Source organism: Cornus florida, unplaced genomic scaffold (assembly GCF_030987335.1).
Source record: "Cornus florida cultivar Cherokee Brave unplaced genomic scaffold, ASM3098733v1 CherokeeBrave_3.0.0_Hap2_Chr08, whole genome shotgun sequence".
NCBI classification, from domain to species: Eukaryota; Viridiplantae; Streptophyta; class Magnoliopsida; order Cornales; family Cornaceae; genus Cornus; species Cornus florida.
The window spans coordinates 12,165,589-12,185,158 of record NW_026775578.1 but is presented as its reverse complement, the minus strand read 5'-3'; the positions used below and the strand labels follow the sequence as shown (position 1 = coordinate 12,185,158).

General features: G+C 34.2%; 2 protein-coding genes across 2 annotated transcripts; both read left to right on the top strand.

Annotated features, from left to right (window-relative positions):
- Window positions 1-4,500: 4,500 nt before the first annotated feature.
- Window positions 4,501-6,666, top strand: LOC132269729 (uncharacterized). The gene is made up of 2 exons (XM_059770984.1): window positions 4,501-5,331; window positions 5,513-6,666. Exons 1-2 carry the CDS (start codon window positions 4,501-4,503, stop codon window positions 6,140-6,142), a joined length of 1,461 nt encoding a protein of 486 aa, XP_059626967.1. The 3' UTR covers window positions 6,143-6,666.
- A 6,109-nt stretch (window positions 6,667-12,775) lies between these two features.
- LOC132269398 (protein phosphatase 2C 37-like) lies at window positions 12,776-14,554 on the top strand. Its single transcript, XM_059770580.1, has 4 exons — window positions 12,776-13,387; window positions 13,486-13,800; window positions 13,909-14,014; window positions 14,149-14,554. The coding sequence occupies exons 1-4, from the start codon at window positions 12,947-12,949 to the stop codon at window positions 14,433-14,435; spliced, it is 1,149 nt and encodes a 382-aa protein (XP_059626563.1). The 5' UTR covers window positions 12,776-12,946; the 3' UTR covers window positions 14,436-14,554.
- The last annotated feature ends 5,016 nt before the right edge of the window (window positions 14,555-19,570 follow it).

Here is a 19,570-nt window from a genome sequence, read left to right as displayed (position 1 = left end):
ATGGCAATTTCCTCCGATCCAGCGGGTTTTCATCCCACCCCGCCCCTAATGGGACTAATTTGGTAGCCACCTAAATAGGTTTGTGACGGATATGATAAAATAATTAAAAACCCGAAGCAAGTTTTTGGCGGAGGCAGATTTAGTAATAAACTCGCCTGATTATATATGTACCTTTAAAATTATATATATATATATATAAATTTTAGGACTCTTGTTATTTTATTACTTAGTAATTTGTTACAAGTGTCACTTAATATATTAATATTTACTACTTAGTAATTTAAAAGTCGGATCAACTTATTTATCAACCCAACTTAAGCACATTGTGCTAGTTTTTTTTTTACTAAATAATAAAAATAGCATAACTCGCCCCGCCCCAGCAATTAAACGGATCAAGTACGCGGGACGGAGTCAATACTTTGTCTGTCGAAATAGGGGCGAGGATAATATACCAATTATAAATTCGTCACGGAGTAGTGGCGGAGATGGTATACCAATTACAGACCCGTCATGAAATAGAAACAAAATTAATATGACCAATTTTCTAACCGAATGGAATAGAATTTATCTAAATCCACCCCAACTCTGCCATCCGAAACTCCCATTTTGTCCCATTGACATTTCTTGTATATCAAAATAGCATGCATGTGTTCTTGCTACATAATATATATACTGAGCCCCGCGGAACTTATTAATAACAGTGTAAAAGTAAAAACATCTCTCTCCGAACCAGTAAAGTAATAACGTTTACTTAATATACAATAACAAATATATTTTATTTTATTTTATTTATTATTATTATTTTTTACAAGGCAAGAAAACATAGCAACACAACAAGTGTGATGATACATGGCTAGTCATTGTTTACAAAAATAATGTCAAATCTTATAAATAAATAAAAAATTTAATCAGTCCTTTAGATAGATAAATAACAAATAATACATGGATAATACTAAAGACACAGATTTTATAATCTCAACTACAGAATTTGTAATGTTTGGGTAGGGAAAAACAAAAAATAAAAACTAACTCTAGATTTTGTAGATTTTTTTGTGAAACTTACAAGATCCAAAGAATGAGATTGTGGATGATAGCAAACAATGTCGTTGACACACTTGAGAAACTCTTTTAACAAGTGGCATGATATAAAAGCTTTACCACTATTTTGTTTGGGGCCTAGACGCTTCTGTTATGGAGTTATGTGGTTTTATTATTTTTTGTTTTCGGTCTTTTAAAAGCTTTATGAATAGTTATGGAATTTGATTGATATGAGTGTGATGGTGGCCTGGTTTACCATTTATTTCATATAAATTAAATTCGGTGTAAATTATGGTTCGCAGTATTAGTTATAATCGCGGTGTAACGGATTCGAGCAAATTAGTATTAATTGATCGATACGAATAACATGCAAAACTTAAAAAATAGTTCTATATCAATTAATATGTTGGAACGATACGGCGAACTATGGTGTAAATACGTCCTAAATCAGTGCTCTTGATGTGTGAGTAAGTATACTGTGTCCAAATAGGAGAAAGAAACAGGCGAGACTAAAAAAAAAGATGACATTAGCCCAAAACAAGGCCCATGACCATAGAATCTTTAGCAAGAAAGACATTCCAGACGGGTTAGAAGATTTTGGTGACCGTTGGAGGCTTGGAGCTTGAGCGGGCACAAGAAACAAAATGGTGAAATTTGCCCATAAATTTGGTGGTTTGGAAGGAGGGAGAAAGTCTTGGGTGCTCCCAACCTTTGATATATATATATATTTTTTTCTTTTTCTTTTTTGAAATTTTAAACAACTGCATAAATGTAATAGTAAAGTACATAGAAGGCCTTAGGCCAAAACAAGCCATAGTTGGACAACAACACACCCCGAGGTAAGCATATAATTTGAAAGCCCTAAATCAAAACAACAAATAACTGCAATTAATGATTGATTAACCGTTAATGGGAGGTATTAAAGTTCCATTCCGGTGAGTCCCATTAGCAATGTTCCAGTGGCTTGGCCGGCGCAATTCAACCTGGTGGTCTTGAAAGAGGACGGCAGCAAGAAACTCACACACACCACACTAACACGTACTTCTTGCTCCTTTGGAGATTCGAACCCTCACCATTTATTTTAAGTGGTAAATGAGATATCATCGGATCACAAAGCTCTTGGTTTATGGAGTTTTTAACGATGAAGTACTATATAATAATAATAATTACTCCCAAATATCAAATTTTTTGTTTTTTCTTTTAATTACCTTAAAGTAGGACCACTAGCCTACGGACCGGATTTGTGAAGCTGAGCATTTATATATATATATATATATATATATATACCTTGGTGAATTATTTTTTTGTACTTTATACTATAAAAATTTCAGTTTGCCCCTACTCAATTTATAAAACATTCCCATCGTATATATTTGTCCTAGTCTCTCTAAGATTTTTATGCCAAGTCGCCTCCACTAACATAATTTTTTTGGATCCATCCTGCCGCTAGGCCACAAACTTGGTGATGTATAAATGATTTAATCACAGACATCGTAAATACATCGTGCCCCACCTCACACAGTATTACCCAATCACCCAACACAAATAACTAAAGAATGACAATCTCATAGGTGTAAAATTAGAACACTTGTATGACTCTTGTAAATATTTTTATTTAGTATTAGAAAATATTATTCCGGATTATCTCAGGATTATCTCAGGCCCACAATAGTGATAGCGTCCTGTACGACCAGAACACAAAAAACGAGAGAAGATATGAGACTAAACTAATTTGTTTACACGTAAAATATTTTTTAAATAATAATTTTTTATTTTATAATGTTTGATTATAGTAAAATATTTATGAAAAAATAAAATATTAAAATTTAATAAAAATAATTTATTTATTAATTTTTGATAAATTATTATATATACCTTACTTAATGGACTCGATCTCAATCTTGACGTAGACCTTTACCAAATACAGACAAAGTAAAAATATAAAAATATTTTACCTAAAATTTTTTTTTTAAAAAAATATATATTTTACGTTGAAATAAACAGAGCCTAAATGTCAAGTTAGCAAACTCAATATATAACAATAGGCAGGAATTGCCCCCAATGAATTTTTTTTTTTTTTTATAATCTATCTTTATAATTTATTCATTTTCATTAATATACCTATGAAAAATTACATTTGCCTTTCTGAAATTATTTTTAAAAAAATTGCATTATTACCCTTCAAAATTCATTTTTGTCCCCCTTACCTTACATGCGTACTGGCTCCGTCCGTGACAATAGGATATAAATTTTGCTAAATAAAGTAAAGCGTTGCATAAGGCTCTATATATACACTGTATGATATATATTATATATATATATATATATATATATATTCATGGGTGGAAAACCGTATACTATTTTAAAAAACAACGTACCTCTGAGTTGGCATGACCTTTCATGCAATTCAGGTTAATGTCTGTGAATGATGTGAATCCATGGATTATTTTGGGAAGAGAACGTCTAGCTTGGCATGACCTCGTACAGACCTCTCATGCAACCAAGACAGTGTTTCACGAGAATGAAAATTCCCTCATCACTCCTTTCTATGACAATTCACGTTTCCTTCACAAGAATACACATTTTACATATATTTACCCCAAAAAAAATAAACATTTTATATCTACGTTGGTATTTCCATGTGTGCATACACATGTCCTATAGCAATAAATAAATAAAAATAAAATAATAAAAAAAACCCTTAATTATTTGTAAATTTTACAACAAAATATATTTTATGTTCAAACAAATATATTAAAATGGTGTTTATCAAGACGCATAAGTTTAAATTTAATTAAGTTCATATATCAATTTTGTATGTTCATGAAGGTTGCATTTCTCTTCATCAACCTATGTGGTTCTCTCTCTCGGATTAAATAAAAGTATAAAACTCACATGCACACTCAAACTTAATAATTTGAAAACACTTTTTTTTTAAAAATATTTGTTTCCCTCATTCTTCTATTTATTATACATAGAAGGCATATTTAACTAAGTATTTAATGTAACTCTAAATTAACTCATAAATAACATATTAATAGAATAAATTAACTGCATTAGGTGAAAAACCTTCAAGTCAGAGTTGTACAGTCAAGACTTAAAATCTTCATACATACGGAATTAATAAAATTAATTTGATACATAACTCCAATAATTTCAATAATATATTCAGCTCGTGTGTGTATACGGTATCCATATATACTCATGGCATGTAAAACGCAAATTGTAGTTCTAGGCTTCTAGCCGTTAAAGTTAATCCACGGCATGTAAAGCGCAACCCCTTTTACCTTTGGTGCAAAAACAACGAGTTCACATGATCAAACAACACAACAAAGACACCTACTTATCACCCAAAAAAAAAAAGGAACACTTTTATAAATCCTTCTGGTTTTGGTGAGAGAATGTTAATTTCAATAGTAATTCTTCAGCTGACTTTGCTAGCTCTTCAATTAAATCTTCATAATGTCATCATCGGGCACTCCCGCCAAGTTGACAGTAAAACAAAAAATCACATATACATTCGATAAATTGATTGGAAGGTTATGCAAATCACTAGCCATTTCAGGATTACTTGTATTCATAATTTACATCTTCTTGTCTAACCATCCCTACTTCTACTCCTCCACACTTCTCACCAAGTCGAGGCACAGATGGGTTCGGTATGCCAACCCTAGTACTACTAACCATCCTCCTACCAATATTAGCCACCTTGTTTTTGGCATATCAGGTTCATCAAACACATGGAAGAATAAGAGATGGTACATTGAATCATGGTGGCGACCAAACATGACTAGGGGATATCTATTCCTCGACAGACCTCCCGCGGAGTTCCATCCATGGCCTTCGTCTTCTCCACCTTTTCGAGTTTCAGAAGACACCTCTAGATTTAAAGAATACAACAAACACCCCATGCCACACGCCATTCGGATGGTCAGAGTGATCGCGGAGATATTTAAGGCGGAAAATGAAGGTGTGAGGTGGTATGTCATGGCAGATGACGACACGGTTCTTTTCATCAATAATTTGGTAGAGGTTCTAGCGAAGTATGATCATGGAAAGTACTTCTACATTGGGGCGAATTCGGAATATGTTGCATCCAATTTTTTTCACTCCTTTGAAATGGCATTTGGGGGAGCTGGCTGTGCTTTAAGCTACCCTCTTGCTGAGGCATTGGCAAAAAATTTAGATTTTTGTATCAGGAGATATCCAACTTTGTATGGAAGTGACCACATTTTGCAGTCATGTGTTGCTGATTTAGGAGTCACTCTAACACCAGAAAAGGGGTTTCATCAGGTAATTATATATATATGTGTGTGTGTGTGTGTGTGGACATGTCATCAGTGTTGTATATTTGATTTAAATTGCTCAAGACCATCTAGTGCATTGGAGAGGATCTTGATTCTACCATTTGACCTTTGTAGCTCTTTTTCGAAGTATGTTCACAAACAAACTAAATTGATATTTGGTATTGCAGATTGATCTACGAGGTGATATATCTGGTCTTCTATCAGCTCACACACAGTCTCCTTTTCTCTCCCTCCACCACCTAGATGTGGTTGATCCCATCTTCCCTTCCATGAACCGCTACGAATCAGTGAAACACCTCATGAAAGCCGCGGAAGCTGACGAGTCTCGGCTTCTACAGCAAACCATCTGCTATGACAAACCCAAGAACTGGACTTTCACCATTTCATGGGGCTACTCCACCCAAATTTACGAGAACATCTATCCTCCAAGCATTTTAAACAGACCCCTTGAAACATTTAGGCCATGGTACAGATGGGCGAGACCACCTTACATGTTCAACACCAGACTGCCATCGAAGAATCCATGTGAAGCTCCTCATGTTTTTTTCTTCGAATCCATGGGGGAAACAGAAGATAGCCATATTGTTACTACCTATAGTCGAAGAAGGCCGCGTAGCTTATCAGCTTGTAATTCATCAAGCGGCAATCATTCTGCAGATTACATCTCCCAAATCCGCGTTCTATCACCCATGAGCAGACATAATCTGGTGAGGAAATCAAGTAACATTTATTTTTTTTTTATTTTTTTATCCATTTCCTTTCCCTTTGCATGGTCTTTTCTAAATCATTTTATGTAGTCTCATGAAATTTGAGTTCTATGTAGAGTCCGACATACGTCTAACTGTTGGACTACAAAATCATTTTCCTTGAAATTTTGGTGCATGTCATAAAATTAGAAATTTTCTTTATTCAATACTATTATCCTTGCATAATTCAACTGCTTTTTCCTTCATCCTTTTTGCACTCATGTTGATCTATTTTATGTACTATGTGTTTGTGTGTTTATATATATATACTTTTGCTGCAGGTTGGAAGTAGAAGAGAATGCTGTGACATTGTAGGCAATGCTGGCATGAACGGGACGGCAATCAAGCTTAGGGATTGTATGAAAGATGAGATAGTAGGTTGAATGTTTTATTTTCCACATGCATGCCTAAACTTTTTTTATTTTTCTTTTTTCCCCTGGCAAAGAGAAGGATGAATCTCATTAATTAAGTTAAAACAAAATTATAGTTTGTTTCAATTTCAACCTCCAACCTCACAACCAAAGGTAGATTTTCTACACCCTCATCAATTAGAGGGCAGTGTTATTTTCTTCATGAGGGAAAAATACAAGAGACCAACTCGTATTCTCAGCAGTGACAGAGGAGGAGGAATTCAGGGGGCAACCATTAACAATAATAAAATAGAAATTTTGAATTAAGATTAAAAAAAATTGCAAAAGAGAGTTTGTTTTTTGCAAATTTTAGTTCTTAAAATTTTTGTGGGACTGCCTTTGAGGAGAAAAAACGTGGGCCTTTTCTAAAATTTGAAAAGTACAGTGGGCCAATAGTTAGAAAATGAAGGGTTTTATTGAAATTTATAAGTTTTTCTTAAGGTATTTAATGATTTTATTACCCAACTTATGAGAAGGTATCGCACATAGTCCTCAAATATATGCTTCGCGTTGGAACAGAGTTGTGTGAAATGTTTTAGATGGACATGGAACAAATTTGTGGAGTACTCCTATAGAGTCTTCTAGCAGTACTAAATTTTTTTTTTTAAGAAAAATTTTAAAGCCTTAAATGTTTTACAGATGTTATCCGTTGAATGAGTTTCTATATCATTCTTTTAAGACTATTATCTTATTCTTTCTAATATTCTCAAACAATTTATGATTAACCTTATAATGATATTATATATAAAATTAAAAATTAAGTATTTTAAAATGAGATATACACCATTCTGACTATTGATTTGGACCAATAAAACATGACTACATCAACTTTAATTATCAAATAAAAAATGATGATATATATTCATTAATCAGATCAAATATGGTGGTTAATTACCAAATCTAATTTGATAATTAGAAGAGGACGTATTCATATGTTATTGGTCCACATTACCGGTCAGTATGGTGTTAATCCTCACTAGTGAAGATCCAAGTATTGTCCAAAATGAAATTGAGTGATAGCAAACCATCAACTCAAGATATCCAAAATATTTGCAAACAAGCTATGCAATCACCATGTTCGTCCTTTTACATTAAAATTTTAGTAATAAATACTTTTAGAGTTATTTAATTTATCGTTCGTAGCTCATACATATTCACGTAATACATCCATTATAAATTAATGCTTTCTTATATATATTGTAAACATTTTTAAGTGATATAATTTTAAGATTTGCTAGTTGTGAGCTAAGTCACATAGAGCGGGAACCAGAGCGAGAGTGCGAGCGCGAGCGCGAGAGCGGCATATCCCAAAAAATCTTAGAGCGAGAGCGCCGCATTATAAATATATAAAATATTAATTTATAATAATAAATATATGTTATAAATAAATTTCACGCAAATAAAAAAACAGAATAGAGAATCAAATATGTATAACCAATATAACCTACTTTATAAAAATGCATAAATTAATAAACATGACAATCAAACAAGCTGCTTTATAAAAATAAAAACATAACAGTGAATAAGGCATAACAGAAAAAGAAATGTTCAAAAGTATTGTCTTTTATACATTTAACATGTTTTAAGCTCTCAAAATGACAATCATTGTCTTTGAAATAGCAATGATCAAAAGCAAAAGAATCTACTGCTAAACTTTAAAACAAATATGAAATATCCAAACTTCCAAACCAAAATGTTAATGAAAGTAAGTTACGTAAGTATTATCTAATGAAGTTAAGTAACGTAAGTATTATTAAATATTAAGTATATTGTTATATAACTTATATTATTTGATTTTTATCTATAAAGGATAAAGTTTACTGAATTAAATTAAATTAATTATTTTTTGACATAATTAACCTTATTTGGTCTATTTAAGTTGGGGTTAAAATCGAAATTTTTTAAGATTCACAATAAATTTCTTAAATTTATTGTCAAAAGTAATCGAATTCTTGAACAAAATACACGATTTTACTTTACACAATTCGTCGAATTAAACTTTAAAAATCGGCGAATTCTTAAATTGAATTCGCGAATTCAAAAATATGCGAGCGTGAATTTTTGGCGAATTCACTCTCAAAACACTAATTCGCGCGCAGAGCGATGGAGCGCCAGTGATTTGAGTGAATTATGTGACTTAAATTGTGAGTTATCAAACACAAACCATATAGTTAGCACTGAATAAGCACCATAAGCATTATGCATTCAGTCTAATTTGATAAATCAAAACTTCGATAAGTTGTAAAAAATAAAATAAAATATTGACACGAACTGTCATTTGGAATAAGTGGTCTTGCGGCATCGATTATTACTTTCAAAAGAAAAAAAAAATTAGAATTCAAATTTCAGTTTTAAAATTCAAATTTCAGTGGAGACATTAAGTGTGTGCGATTACTACTTACAAATAACATGAGCATGGGGTGTTGCTATTAGGGCTCATATGTCAAACATCCCTTGTTAACCCATAATTGTTCAACTTGAATTTTCAGGAAAAAAAATAAAAAAATAATTCAATTGCTAACAGAATTTTTTTCACTATCATAGACAACTGTTACTCTGTAATGGTCTTGCAGTAAAGTGCTTTCCAATGTGATTAAAAAAAAAAAAAGTTTTGTAACTGAAATAGATTTCTTTTTTGGTTATTAATTGTTCTTGTTTAAAAATAAATAAATAAATTTACCGTTCATTTAATTTAAGGTTTGGTACAATGAAAAAGAAAATATGAGATAACACTAGTTAAGAAGAAAAAGATAAAAAATAAAAGAGGTGAGCGTCTTGAGAATACTCATCGGTGAGTAAGAAATCTATACTCACTACATATGTGACCCAAAGCTAAACTGACAAGTGTACTTATATTTAAAATAATAAAAAATAATAATAATTTGATAGTTATTCGGATTAAACCCAATTGAATCCGAATTAAATTCTAATTCTCTGATAGAGGACAACCAAGAAACAAATATAATGTATTTTTTCAAAACTATTTAATTCTTAGAACATACATGCAATTTGATTGGTCATGATGGACAATGTGATTAAATTTGCAATTATGAAATTTAAGACACTTGCAAAAATTAACCAAGAGAATATATTTATTTACCTCAACACTTCTTGGTGTCTCTTTCCTCCTCTGCATTTACTTTTCTTCTTCTTCCAGTTTTCCAGAGACACGGGTTTATCTCTCTAAAAATATGAGTGCGAGAGGAGAAGAAAGAGTGAACAAATGAGATTAGGCTTCCACTGGATAGAACCGTGAGAAAGAGAGGGGGAGAAGAGAATTAAAATTTGATTCGGATTCTTAAGGGTTTAAGTGTTTAACCCCGATAGCTATCAAATTATTTATTTATTTATTATTTTAAATGTAAGGACACTTATTAGTTTATTCTTGCGCCACATACGTGGTGAGTATAGATTTCCTACTCAACGGTGAGTAGACAAGTATTGTCCAATGATAGTAATTATGTTTGGGAAAGAGAGGAAAGTGGACTATTTTAATGAATTTACTACCATACCTTATTCTGTATATTTTGTTTTTTTTTTTTTATATAAAAGGATAAATTGCACTCACAACCCATTTTTGGGTTGAAGATAAGTAGTTACAACTCATGCACTTTTTGGACAATGATACCTTCAAGTTTGGTAAATTGAATAATGACACCCTAAATCAAAATAAAATTACTTTATTGTCATTTGACTCTTAAATTTACCACTTTAATCTTCTCAAACTATTTTAATGGAAAAAAATTAACCTCTTCATCTCCAAATCATAAAATCTGAAACTCAAACTCCATCACCACCACCACGCACAACCACCACCATCACAGGCGGATAGAGGGGGGCTTGGGTGGGCTTGAGCTCCCCAAAAAATAAAAAATAAAAAATAAAAAATAAAAAAATTAGTATTGGTAAATTTAGCCCAATCTCCCAAAAACACAAATTAGTAGTATTATCCCTCAAATATTAATTCATCTAAACAAGCCCAAAATTCAAACCACAATTTTAAAATAAAGGTTCAACTAAATAGGCCCAAGCCTAAATATTTTATAATCTTGTTTGGATATTTTGTAATCTTTAATTTCAAATATTTATCAAAATTATGTTATAAAAAAATAATTTACTTATGAAATTGTGTTATTAATTTATATTTAATATTAGCATTGCAATTCCTGAATTAGGCCTTCACCACCATTGACGCCAAAACCCACTGCAGAGAACAAAATAACCACTACTGGCTGCCTTTGTCGTTACACCAATTATTTATGAATAAATATTAATGGTGGAAGTTTAAATATTTTCGTTCAATTATTTATGAATAAAAAACGAAAAAAATAGAGATCTAATGGATGATGAAATATGGAGATCTAATGGATGATGAAATATGGAGATCTAATAAAATCAATTTTTAAAGAAGTAACACTTTTTGGTTTTAAGTCCCAACAAACTTTTTCCGTGTGTTATCATTCCAAAACAAAATACCTTTTTCCGTGTGGTGTAGTTGAACCATTCAATATAAAGTCTCTCTTTATAGTTATGAGAATGACATTATTTTCTTACTTTTAGTAGTCAAATCAAATTCTACAGTTCACAAAGTTTAAAAATTTAACTATTAAGCGTATGGAATCGTGCTTTTGATAACAACACCTTTTACGTCCTAAATTCATGATTAAAGAATAAAAATTTAATACGGGTTATTTTTTTATATATATTTTTAAATTTTAAATTTTAAATTTCAATATTTAGAATTTAAAAAACTAAGTTAATAATATATATTCAGTTGTTCTTTTAAAAATTATTATTATTTATAAGTGATACTTAAATTAGAACGGAAGAAACATGTAAAATTTATAGGGTAAAGTGCATTAAACCCCTTGAACTATTGGTCATTTACAAGAAACTCCCTTGAATTACAAAAAAACCCTCCTGAACTATGATTTTGTTGCAATTTACCCCCTTGAACTATTGGTCATTTGTAAGAAACCTCCCTGAATTACAAAAAACCCCCCCTAAACTATGATTTTGTTGCAATTTACCCTCATAACATCAACTTCCGGTACCGAAAATTTTGAAAGACTAGTTTACCCTTATAACACGTACATTGCGTCGTTTTAACTTATACGCTTCCTACTTTTTTTTTTCCTGCCAAAAGATGATTTTCACCCAACACAACCCAAAACTGAGAGCTAAAGAGAGAGAGAAGAGACCAAAAAAATCCGAGGTCAGCGAGATGGCTCGGTCTCGGATGATGGAGGCTTGTGCGCGAAAGACTCGGCTGTGATGAGAGCTTGGTTGACTCGGCCGTGAATTGTGGAGGCGGCGGCGAGCTTAAGGGGGCTCGGCGGTGAACTGTGGATGACTGTGTGCTCGAAACACGGACGACGGTGTGTTCGGCTATGGAGATGGCGGAATGGGCCAGCGAGATTGGAATGGACGATGGAATGGACCGGCGAGCAAGGTGAGCTGAACGGCGGGCAAGGCGGTGACAACGATGGGCTGACGCAACGGTGCAGAGAAGTGCGATATATATGGCCGACGGATCTGGCAGGTAATGCAACGGCTATGATGGAGTTATGATAGGAGACCCAGCAACAAATTTCTCGGCTTCATCGTCCCTTTCAGTCAATCAATTCTCGTCGATGGGGTAAACTACAAAAAAATATATAGTTTAGGGGGGTTTTTTACACATACCCCAATAGTTCAAGAGAGTTTTTTGTAACTTTTATAATTTAGGGGGGTTTCTTGCACATTCCTCAATAGTTCAGGAGGGTTTAATGCACTTTACCCAAATTTATATAATATTTTGAAGTTAATTTTTTTAAAAAAATAATAATAATTTGAGGACAAAAATGGTGGAAACGTGTCCGGTGCAACTAAGAAGGTTCTCTAGATTAGAACAAGTGTCAAATAAAGGCGTCAACGACTCAATGGAGCTAGACATTTGTTCCCCACGTGTCTAACAGATTTAAAAATTACCGCATTCGCGTATTCTACTATCCAGACACGTGTCGCCAAATTCAAAGCGGGCTTCGAACCCAAAATGGTGCCTGTTCGTTTTTTATTGGACCGCTGAAATACAGTGTACACGTGTTCGATAAAAGATGATCAGATGAAGACAGATGAACGGTCTAGATGAATTTGTTTAGGCGGACTCCCACGACGACACATAAATAGTTACCTGTCGGCTCGCCGTAATTGGTAATGCCAGCTGTCCGTTGCACTCACTGAAAAGCATCTCGGTGTTACATACAAATGGCGTCCCTCTTTGCTCTTTAAATAGGCTCTAGATCTCTTTCATCTCTATCTCTTTCTTTCAACTTCATTTTTGAGCACTACAATTTTGTTTCTAGCAAAAATAACTAGCGTTTTACAAAAGAATTTGAGAGCTTAATTTTTTTGGCAGTAACTAGAAGGCATAGTTGTGTTTGGGTGGTAGTATAAGAGATTTGCGATGGGAGATATCTGCTATGGTGTGGTGAGTAAGAAGGGGAAGTCACCACCGTGCGAATCGAGTCAGCGAGCGGCGAGGCTTCGGCGAATAGAGATTCGCCGTTGCAAGCCCAGTGTAGCGACGCCTGAGAGAGAGAACGGACAGAAGCGTCAGAAGTTGGAACACACTCCGTCTTCGGAGTTGCTTTCACGTGACTGCGAGAACGCCGTTGAGAACTCTATTTGGAACGGTGAACAAATTGGTTCGGGGAACGGAAAATCGGAGGCAAAGAAGATCTCTGTTGCAAAACAGTCTTCGATTATGCATCCAAAGTTCGGTTCTGCCTCGGTTTGTGGGAAGAGGAGGGATATGGAGGACGCGGTGGCTCTTCATCCGAACTTTTGGCGGAAAGGAGATGGATTACACTACTTCGGCGTTTATGACGGCCATGGATGTTCTCATGTAAGTATATATATGGTTCATATATAACACACACAGAGTTCTACGTGCTTATGGTTTTCGTATTAATTGATAGGCGTTTGTGTATTGAATCTTTGTAGGTGGCGACGAAGTGTAAGGATCGATTACACGAGCTGGTGAAGGAAGAGTTGGAAAGCCGCGAAGGATTAACGGACTGGGAGAGCGCGATGGAGCGAAGCTTCTTTCGCATGGATAGAGAGGTGGCTGTACGGGACGCCGACGTTTCAAGCCCAAACTGCCGGTGTAAGCTTCAACCGCCGGCGTGCAACACCGTTGGATCAACGGCTGTGGTCTCGATCATAACGCCTGATAAGATTATCATCGCAAATTGCGGTGATTCTAGAGCAGTTTTATGTCGAAATGGCAGCGCTGTCCCTCTCTCGGTCGATCACAAGGTTTGTTCCTTATCGTTGTCTTCCTCTCTTTTGCATCTAAATGTTTTAGCGAGAGAGAGCATGTTGATCAGACGGTCATGATTAATTCTTGATTGATGTGCAATACAGCCGAATCGTCTTGATGAGCTGAACCGGATTCAAGCCGCCGGCGGACGAGTAATCTACTGGGATGGCCCGCGCGTTCTAGGAGTTCTTGCCATGTCAAGAGCTATTGGTGAGAATCATATTACTACTATTTTACTCAACTATCTAATACTACTATGATAATTATATATATATATATATATATATATATATATATATATATATATATGTATATGTGTATAAATATGTGTGTTGTCTGTACAGGTGATGACTATCTGAAGCCGTATGTGATCTGTGAACCTGAGGTGACGATAGTTGATCGAACGGCAGGGGATGAATTTTTGATACTGGCCAGCGATGGACTCTGGGACGTGTTGACCAACGACACGGCCTGCGGCGTTGTTCGATTGTGCCTGGGTCATAGGGCAGCCGGCGGAGAAATTTCCGAAAAAGCGTGCTCGGATGCTTCCACGCTACTTGCGAGGGTGGCCTTGGCGAGGCAGAGCGCTGACAACGTGAGCGTCGTTGTGATCAATCTGAAGAAGAGATAGTCCTTCACATTTGTTCAGTTTTTAATTTGTTATTATTTTAGTAGTTTATTTGTTTTTTTTTTTTTCCTACTTATTTTTAGAAATAAAAGTTACTACTTCGGTCCCTTTTTAATGGTCCATTTTTGATTTTATAACTTTTAAAGATTTTATAACCTTTTAAGGGGACATGCAATTATGCATTGTCTCTTTTTAAAATTACCAAATTATTATTTTTAATTTAAATATATATATATAGTTACAAAGTTTGAAATTTTTTAAAAAAATAGACAATGATGAAAATATAAAAAAAAAAAATATTTTGACTTTTCAAAGAGGATAATTAATTTGGGACATGTAAAAAGAGAAAAATATATTATTAATAAGGGACGTAAAAAGAGAAAAATAAATTACTAATGAGAGACGGAAGGAGTAGTATTTTTTTCTTCTTAAGTTTCATTCAAGAAGGTGAAAAAAAAAATAATAATAATTCATTCAAGAAAAACGGTTCTTCTTTTTCTTATAACTACGAAATCAGTTTTGGATAAAGCTCCTATCGGTGTATTATTTATGATTTATATGGAATATTGTCAAAAGAATAACTTCCCCAAAAAAAAAAAAATATTGTCAAAAGAATCACCCATCATCTGCTAATTGGGAAAAGAATTCAGTGCTAATTGGGAAAAGAATTCAGTGGACGCTGCGAGAAAGTGGCATGGTGTTTGGCTCTTTTGTTTTTTTTTTTTAGGGCGTGTCAGGGTAAAAAGAGTTGAATAATCAAACTATTCTTGGTGTTGACTGAATTTAAAATTAGTCTTTTAGTAAATTAGGTGATTATTGGAAGGCAAGAATGATTCCTTCTTTTAGGTTTTTTAATGCCTCAATAAAGAAGATTTTTAGTACTAGATTGAATAAAGAGAGTAAAATAAATTACACGAGCATTTATCTATTCTAAGAGATTTAAAAAATAAAAGTGGAGGGGACTAAGCGTTGATTTTTATTTCATAAGTAAAATTCTTATACAAAATATGTACAAGAAGAAGTGAAAGTCTAACACTAGGCTACTCCTATAAATAAAAATAAAATACAATTAAAAGATCGAATTGAATTGTAGAGAATGAAAAAACATTGATAAAGAAACAGGAAATTTGTGTTGGTCGGGGACCTTTTGCACAAGGCCCTCATGGTGCTATTTATGTCTGGAGCAGTTTTCTTTTCAAATTCAAATATTATGTTTGAATTGAAAATTTCCTTTGTCCAAATGCAACTTTTTTTTACCTTTTGTCTTAAGCTTATTCAAATGTAACTTTTTTTTACTTTTTGTCTCAAGCTTATCCATATGAACGGTGTTTTTGGAATAAAATTGACGTAGACAATTTATTGACTTAAGATTCAAATTTTATGTAAGTCTTTTAAGAAAACAATATTAATTATTATCACTAAAAAACACTTCTCTTCTTCCAATTAACTAATGGCATGTGGCTGAATTAATATCTTTTTCTCCAATCAACCAACACCATGTGTCTAAATTGAAAATTAAATTTAGGTTGCAAACAATACCCCCAGCTCTTTGAAATAATGGCAAATCGAAATTTTAAAGAGTTAAACTGATGGATCACAATTTAAATTAGTCACTTTTATTCGGCCCTTCGCAAAGCTAACCAGTTAGAACTTCTGACAATTCTTCAATTGTTTTTCCGATCAGCACCTTATTGCCGTCAGTCCTTTTTTTTTTATTTTGCTTATCAGCAATCTTTCAACCACATCCTAACTACGACACATTCACCATACAATCGTTTTGAGTGCTTAATCGATTGAGGTACTGAGAAAACCTTGCCACCAAAGTGACAAGTATGTGGTCTAGGTGCATGATTGAATTATGTAGAGGCTGATTGTGTTTAACCCCCGGGTAATTTCCAATCTCAGCACTAAATTGTTGACATTAGCAACAAAAACGTGCATATTTGACTGTCAATCAACAACTTATAATTTAAATCGGTCACAATAACTGATTTTTCTTTGGTACCCCGAGTGGTTGAAAAACCTAATGGGTCCTCCCGGATCGAACGGAAATTATTTCGGCCTCTTGGGATTTCTTAGAGCCGAACGAGTTGCCCCCCCAAGGCCAAGTCTTGGTTCAAAATTATATTATTTTTCAGCCTCTTTTGATGTCCTTTTGGTTATTAAATTCAACACCTGAACACCATTAACCATTTCTACAGTTTTTTGACACTTGACATATGTAAAGCTTGACATTTATCAGTTCTGCAGCGTTAACTTCAATGCCAATTTCAGCCTTTGTCAAATGAATCTCATAAGTAAGATCTTTGACATAATTATTATTCGACGCCTCTATCACATGAATTTCATAATTTGGGTCCCTGTAATAGGTATCCCTAGAGGCATTCTTCTATCTTGTTCTTCTTTCAGGCCCTTTTCATATCTTGTAGCACTAGAGGGTAGTTGGAACAAGTCCCGAAATTACATTCCCTCAAATTTCCTTCGTAATTCAAAGTCTAAACCATTAAAGGTTAGACTCATACATTCAGTTTCTGGAAAGGCTACTTGGCATTTGTGTTTTGCCTTTTTAAACCTACCAATAAAGGCTTCAGTCGTCTCTCCTAGCACTTGGGACAGCCTAGATAAGTCAGCCATCGATACCTTTGGTTCGGTCTTATAAAATTGGATATGAAACATTTCTTCCAATTATTGCCAAGTATAGACCGAATTTGCCGGTAAACTTATATACCAAGAAAATGCGGTCCTTTAAGGGAATTAACAAATAACCTTAATTTTAAAAATTCATTTACTCCAGCCTCACCACATTGAATGGTAAATCGACTAATATGTTCTATTGTCGAAATAGAGTCTTCTCCGGAAAAGGTAACGAAATCGGGAACTTTATAGCCTCTTGGAAACTCATATCGGTCTATATAGTCCGGATATGGCTTCCTATATGTAAGACGACCAACTCTTCTTGGGGTTGGTCCATAAGTTACTTGAATTAAATTAGTCAATTGATCTCTATCAACCATAAGGGGTTGATGATTTGGCTGTTGTGCTTGAGGCTGATGCATATAAGGTGTCTGAGGTTGTTCGATACACATATGGCACCTGAGGTTGAGACACGTTCAGCACCTAAAGCTGAGGCACATATGGCGTCTGAGGCTGAGGCACTGGAAAATTAAAACCAGCATAAAAATTATCTCGCCCTTCTTGGGGCTGACACACCTATGGTTAGTTTTGATAAATTGGATTAAGTGGTCGCCAATTCACATTCTGATTGACCCCTTCGATTGGTTGATATTCCGCTTATATCTGATATTGTGGCTGATTAGCCTGCTGTTGATACTGTCCATGCAACGGCTGCAGAAGGGGTTGAAACCCTTGTCACTGTTATTGGTAGTAATTCTGTTGAACTCCAACAGGCGCTGGAACTTGTTGTTGTGCAAGCAACGAAGTATCTATAGTATTCGACCGTGCTATAAGGTGTTGATCAAACCTTGTTAATAGGATGGTCAAAGAGTTACTCAAATTAGCCAGCGTGTTATGGATTGGCTCTAGTGCTTCATGAAAGATACGACTGGAAATTTTCATTCGTTGCACTAAATTGTTAATATTGTCAGTCAACATCTGATTATTTGGCTGTTGATTTATTTCGATTTCAGCCCCTTATTCTTAATTTTAAGGCTGTTTCTCAGGCAAATTTTGCGACTGAGATCGAGTAAATGGCATAGATATAGCTTGAATTTAGACACTTCCAGGGTCCCATCGGGCGTGCCAAATTGTTTGGCTCTTTTTTTTTAGGGGCGTGCCAAAGTCTTCCGACCCAAAGGGTTGGATAGCCAAACTATCCTTGGTGCTAATCGAATTTGAAATCGGCCCTTAGTGGATCAGGCGATTGTTGGAAAGTAAGGATGACCCCTTCCTTCAGGTTCTTCAACGCCTCAATAAAAATGATTTTCAGCACTATAAGTAGAATGGATGAAGGGAGTAAAACAAATTACACGAACATTCATCTATTCTAAGAGACTTAGAAAATAAAAGTAAAGGGGACTAATGCCAAGCGTCGACTTTTATTTCATAAGTTCTTATATAGAGTACAAGAAGTGGAATTCTAACACTAGGCTACCCCTATAAACAAAAGTAAAATACAATTAAAAGACTGTATTGAATTGCAGAGAATGAAAAAACATCGATAAAGAAACAGGAAATTTGTGTTGGTCGAGAACCTTTTGCACAAGGCCTTCATGGTGCTACTTATAGATGTCTGGAGTAGCAGTTTCCTTCAGCAGTTTCCTTTTCAAATTCAAATAATATATTTGAATTGAAAATTTCCTTTGTCTTAAGCTTATCCAAATGCAACTCTTTTTTGCCTTTTGTCTTAAGCTTATCAATATGAATGGTGTTTTTGGAATAAAACTAATGTAGGCAATTTATTGACTTAAGACTCCAATTTTATATAAGAGTCTTTTAAGATAACAATATTAATTATTATCACTAAAAAGTCACCTCTCTTCTTCCAATCAACTAATGACATGTGGCTGAATTAATATATTTTCCTCCAATCAAGTAACACCATGTGTCTAAATTGAAAATTAAATTTAGGGTGCAAACACATGGTCATTCAATATATTTTGGTAGTTGCAATATATATATATTTTGGTAGCAAAAGAAAAAAATCTATCAATGAAATCAAAGAGATGCCTCGACTTTTAACTAACAAAAAAGAGATGCCTCGACAGGTCAGTTCATTTATCTCAAACATGCACCTGTTAAAATGAATGTTTTTTATCTAACTGTTTTTTTGGGTACTTAAGTGCTATAGTATACAAGAAAAAATAATTACAAGAAAACATGGGCCATACCATATGGCTCAAACAAGAATACAAAGGGCAAAAAGAACATAACATAAGCAAACCAGTCCACATTAGTGGCCTAAAACAAAAGAAACCTTCAAATACAATGCAGCCCAGGCCCAATAACACAGGCAAAAACTTATGCATAGCCATAGGCGGAATATATCAAGAAGTTGTGAGTATCAGGTCACTGTGGATTGGGTGGAGGTGGTTGTGGTTGTGGTTGTGGTTGTAGTGATGTCGGCGGCAGCAGTGGTTTTGTGGTGAAAGGGGTTTGTATGGGACGATTCGAAAAAAGAG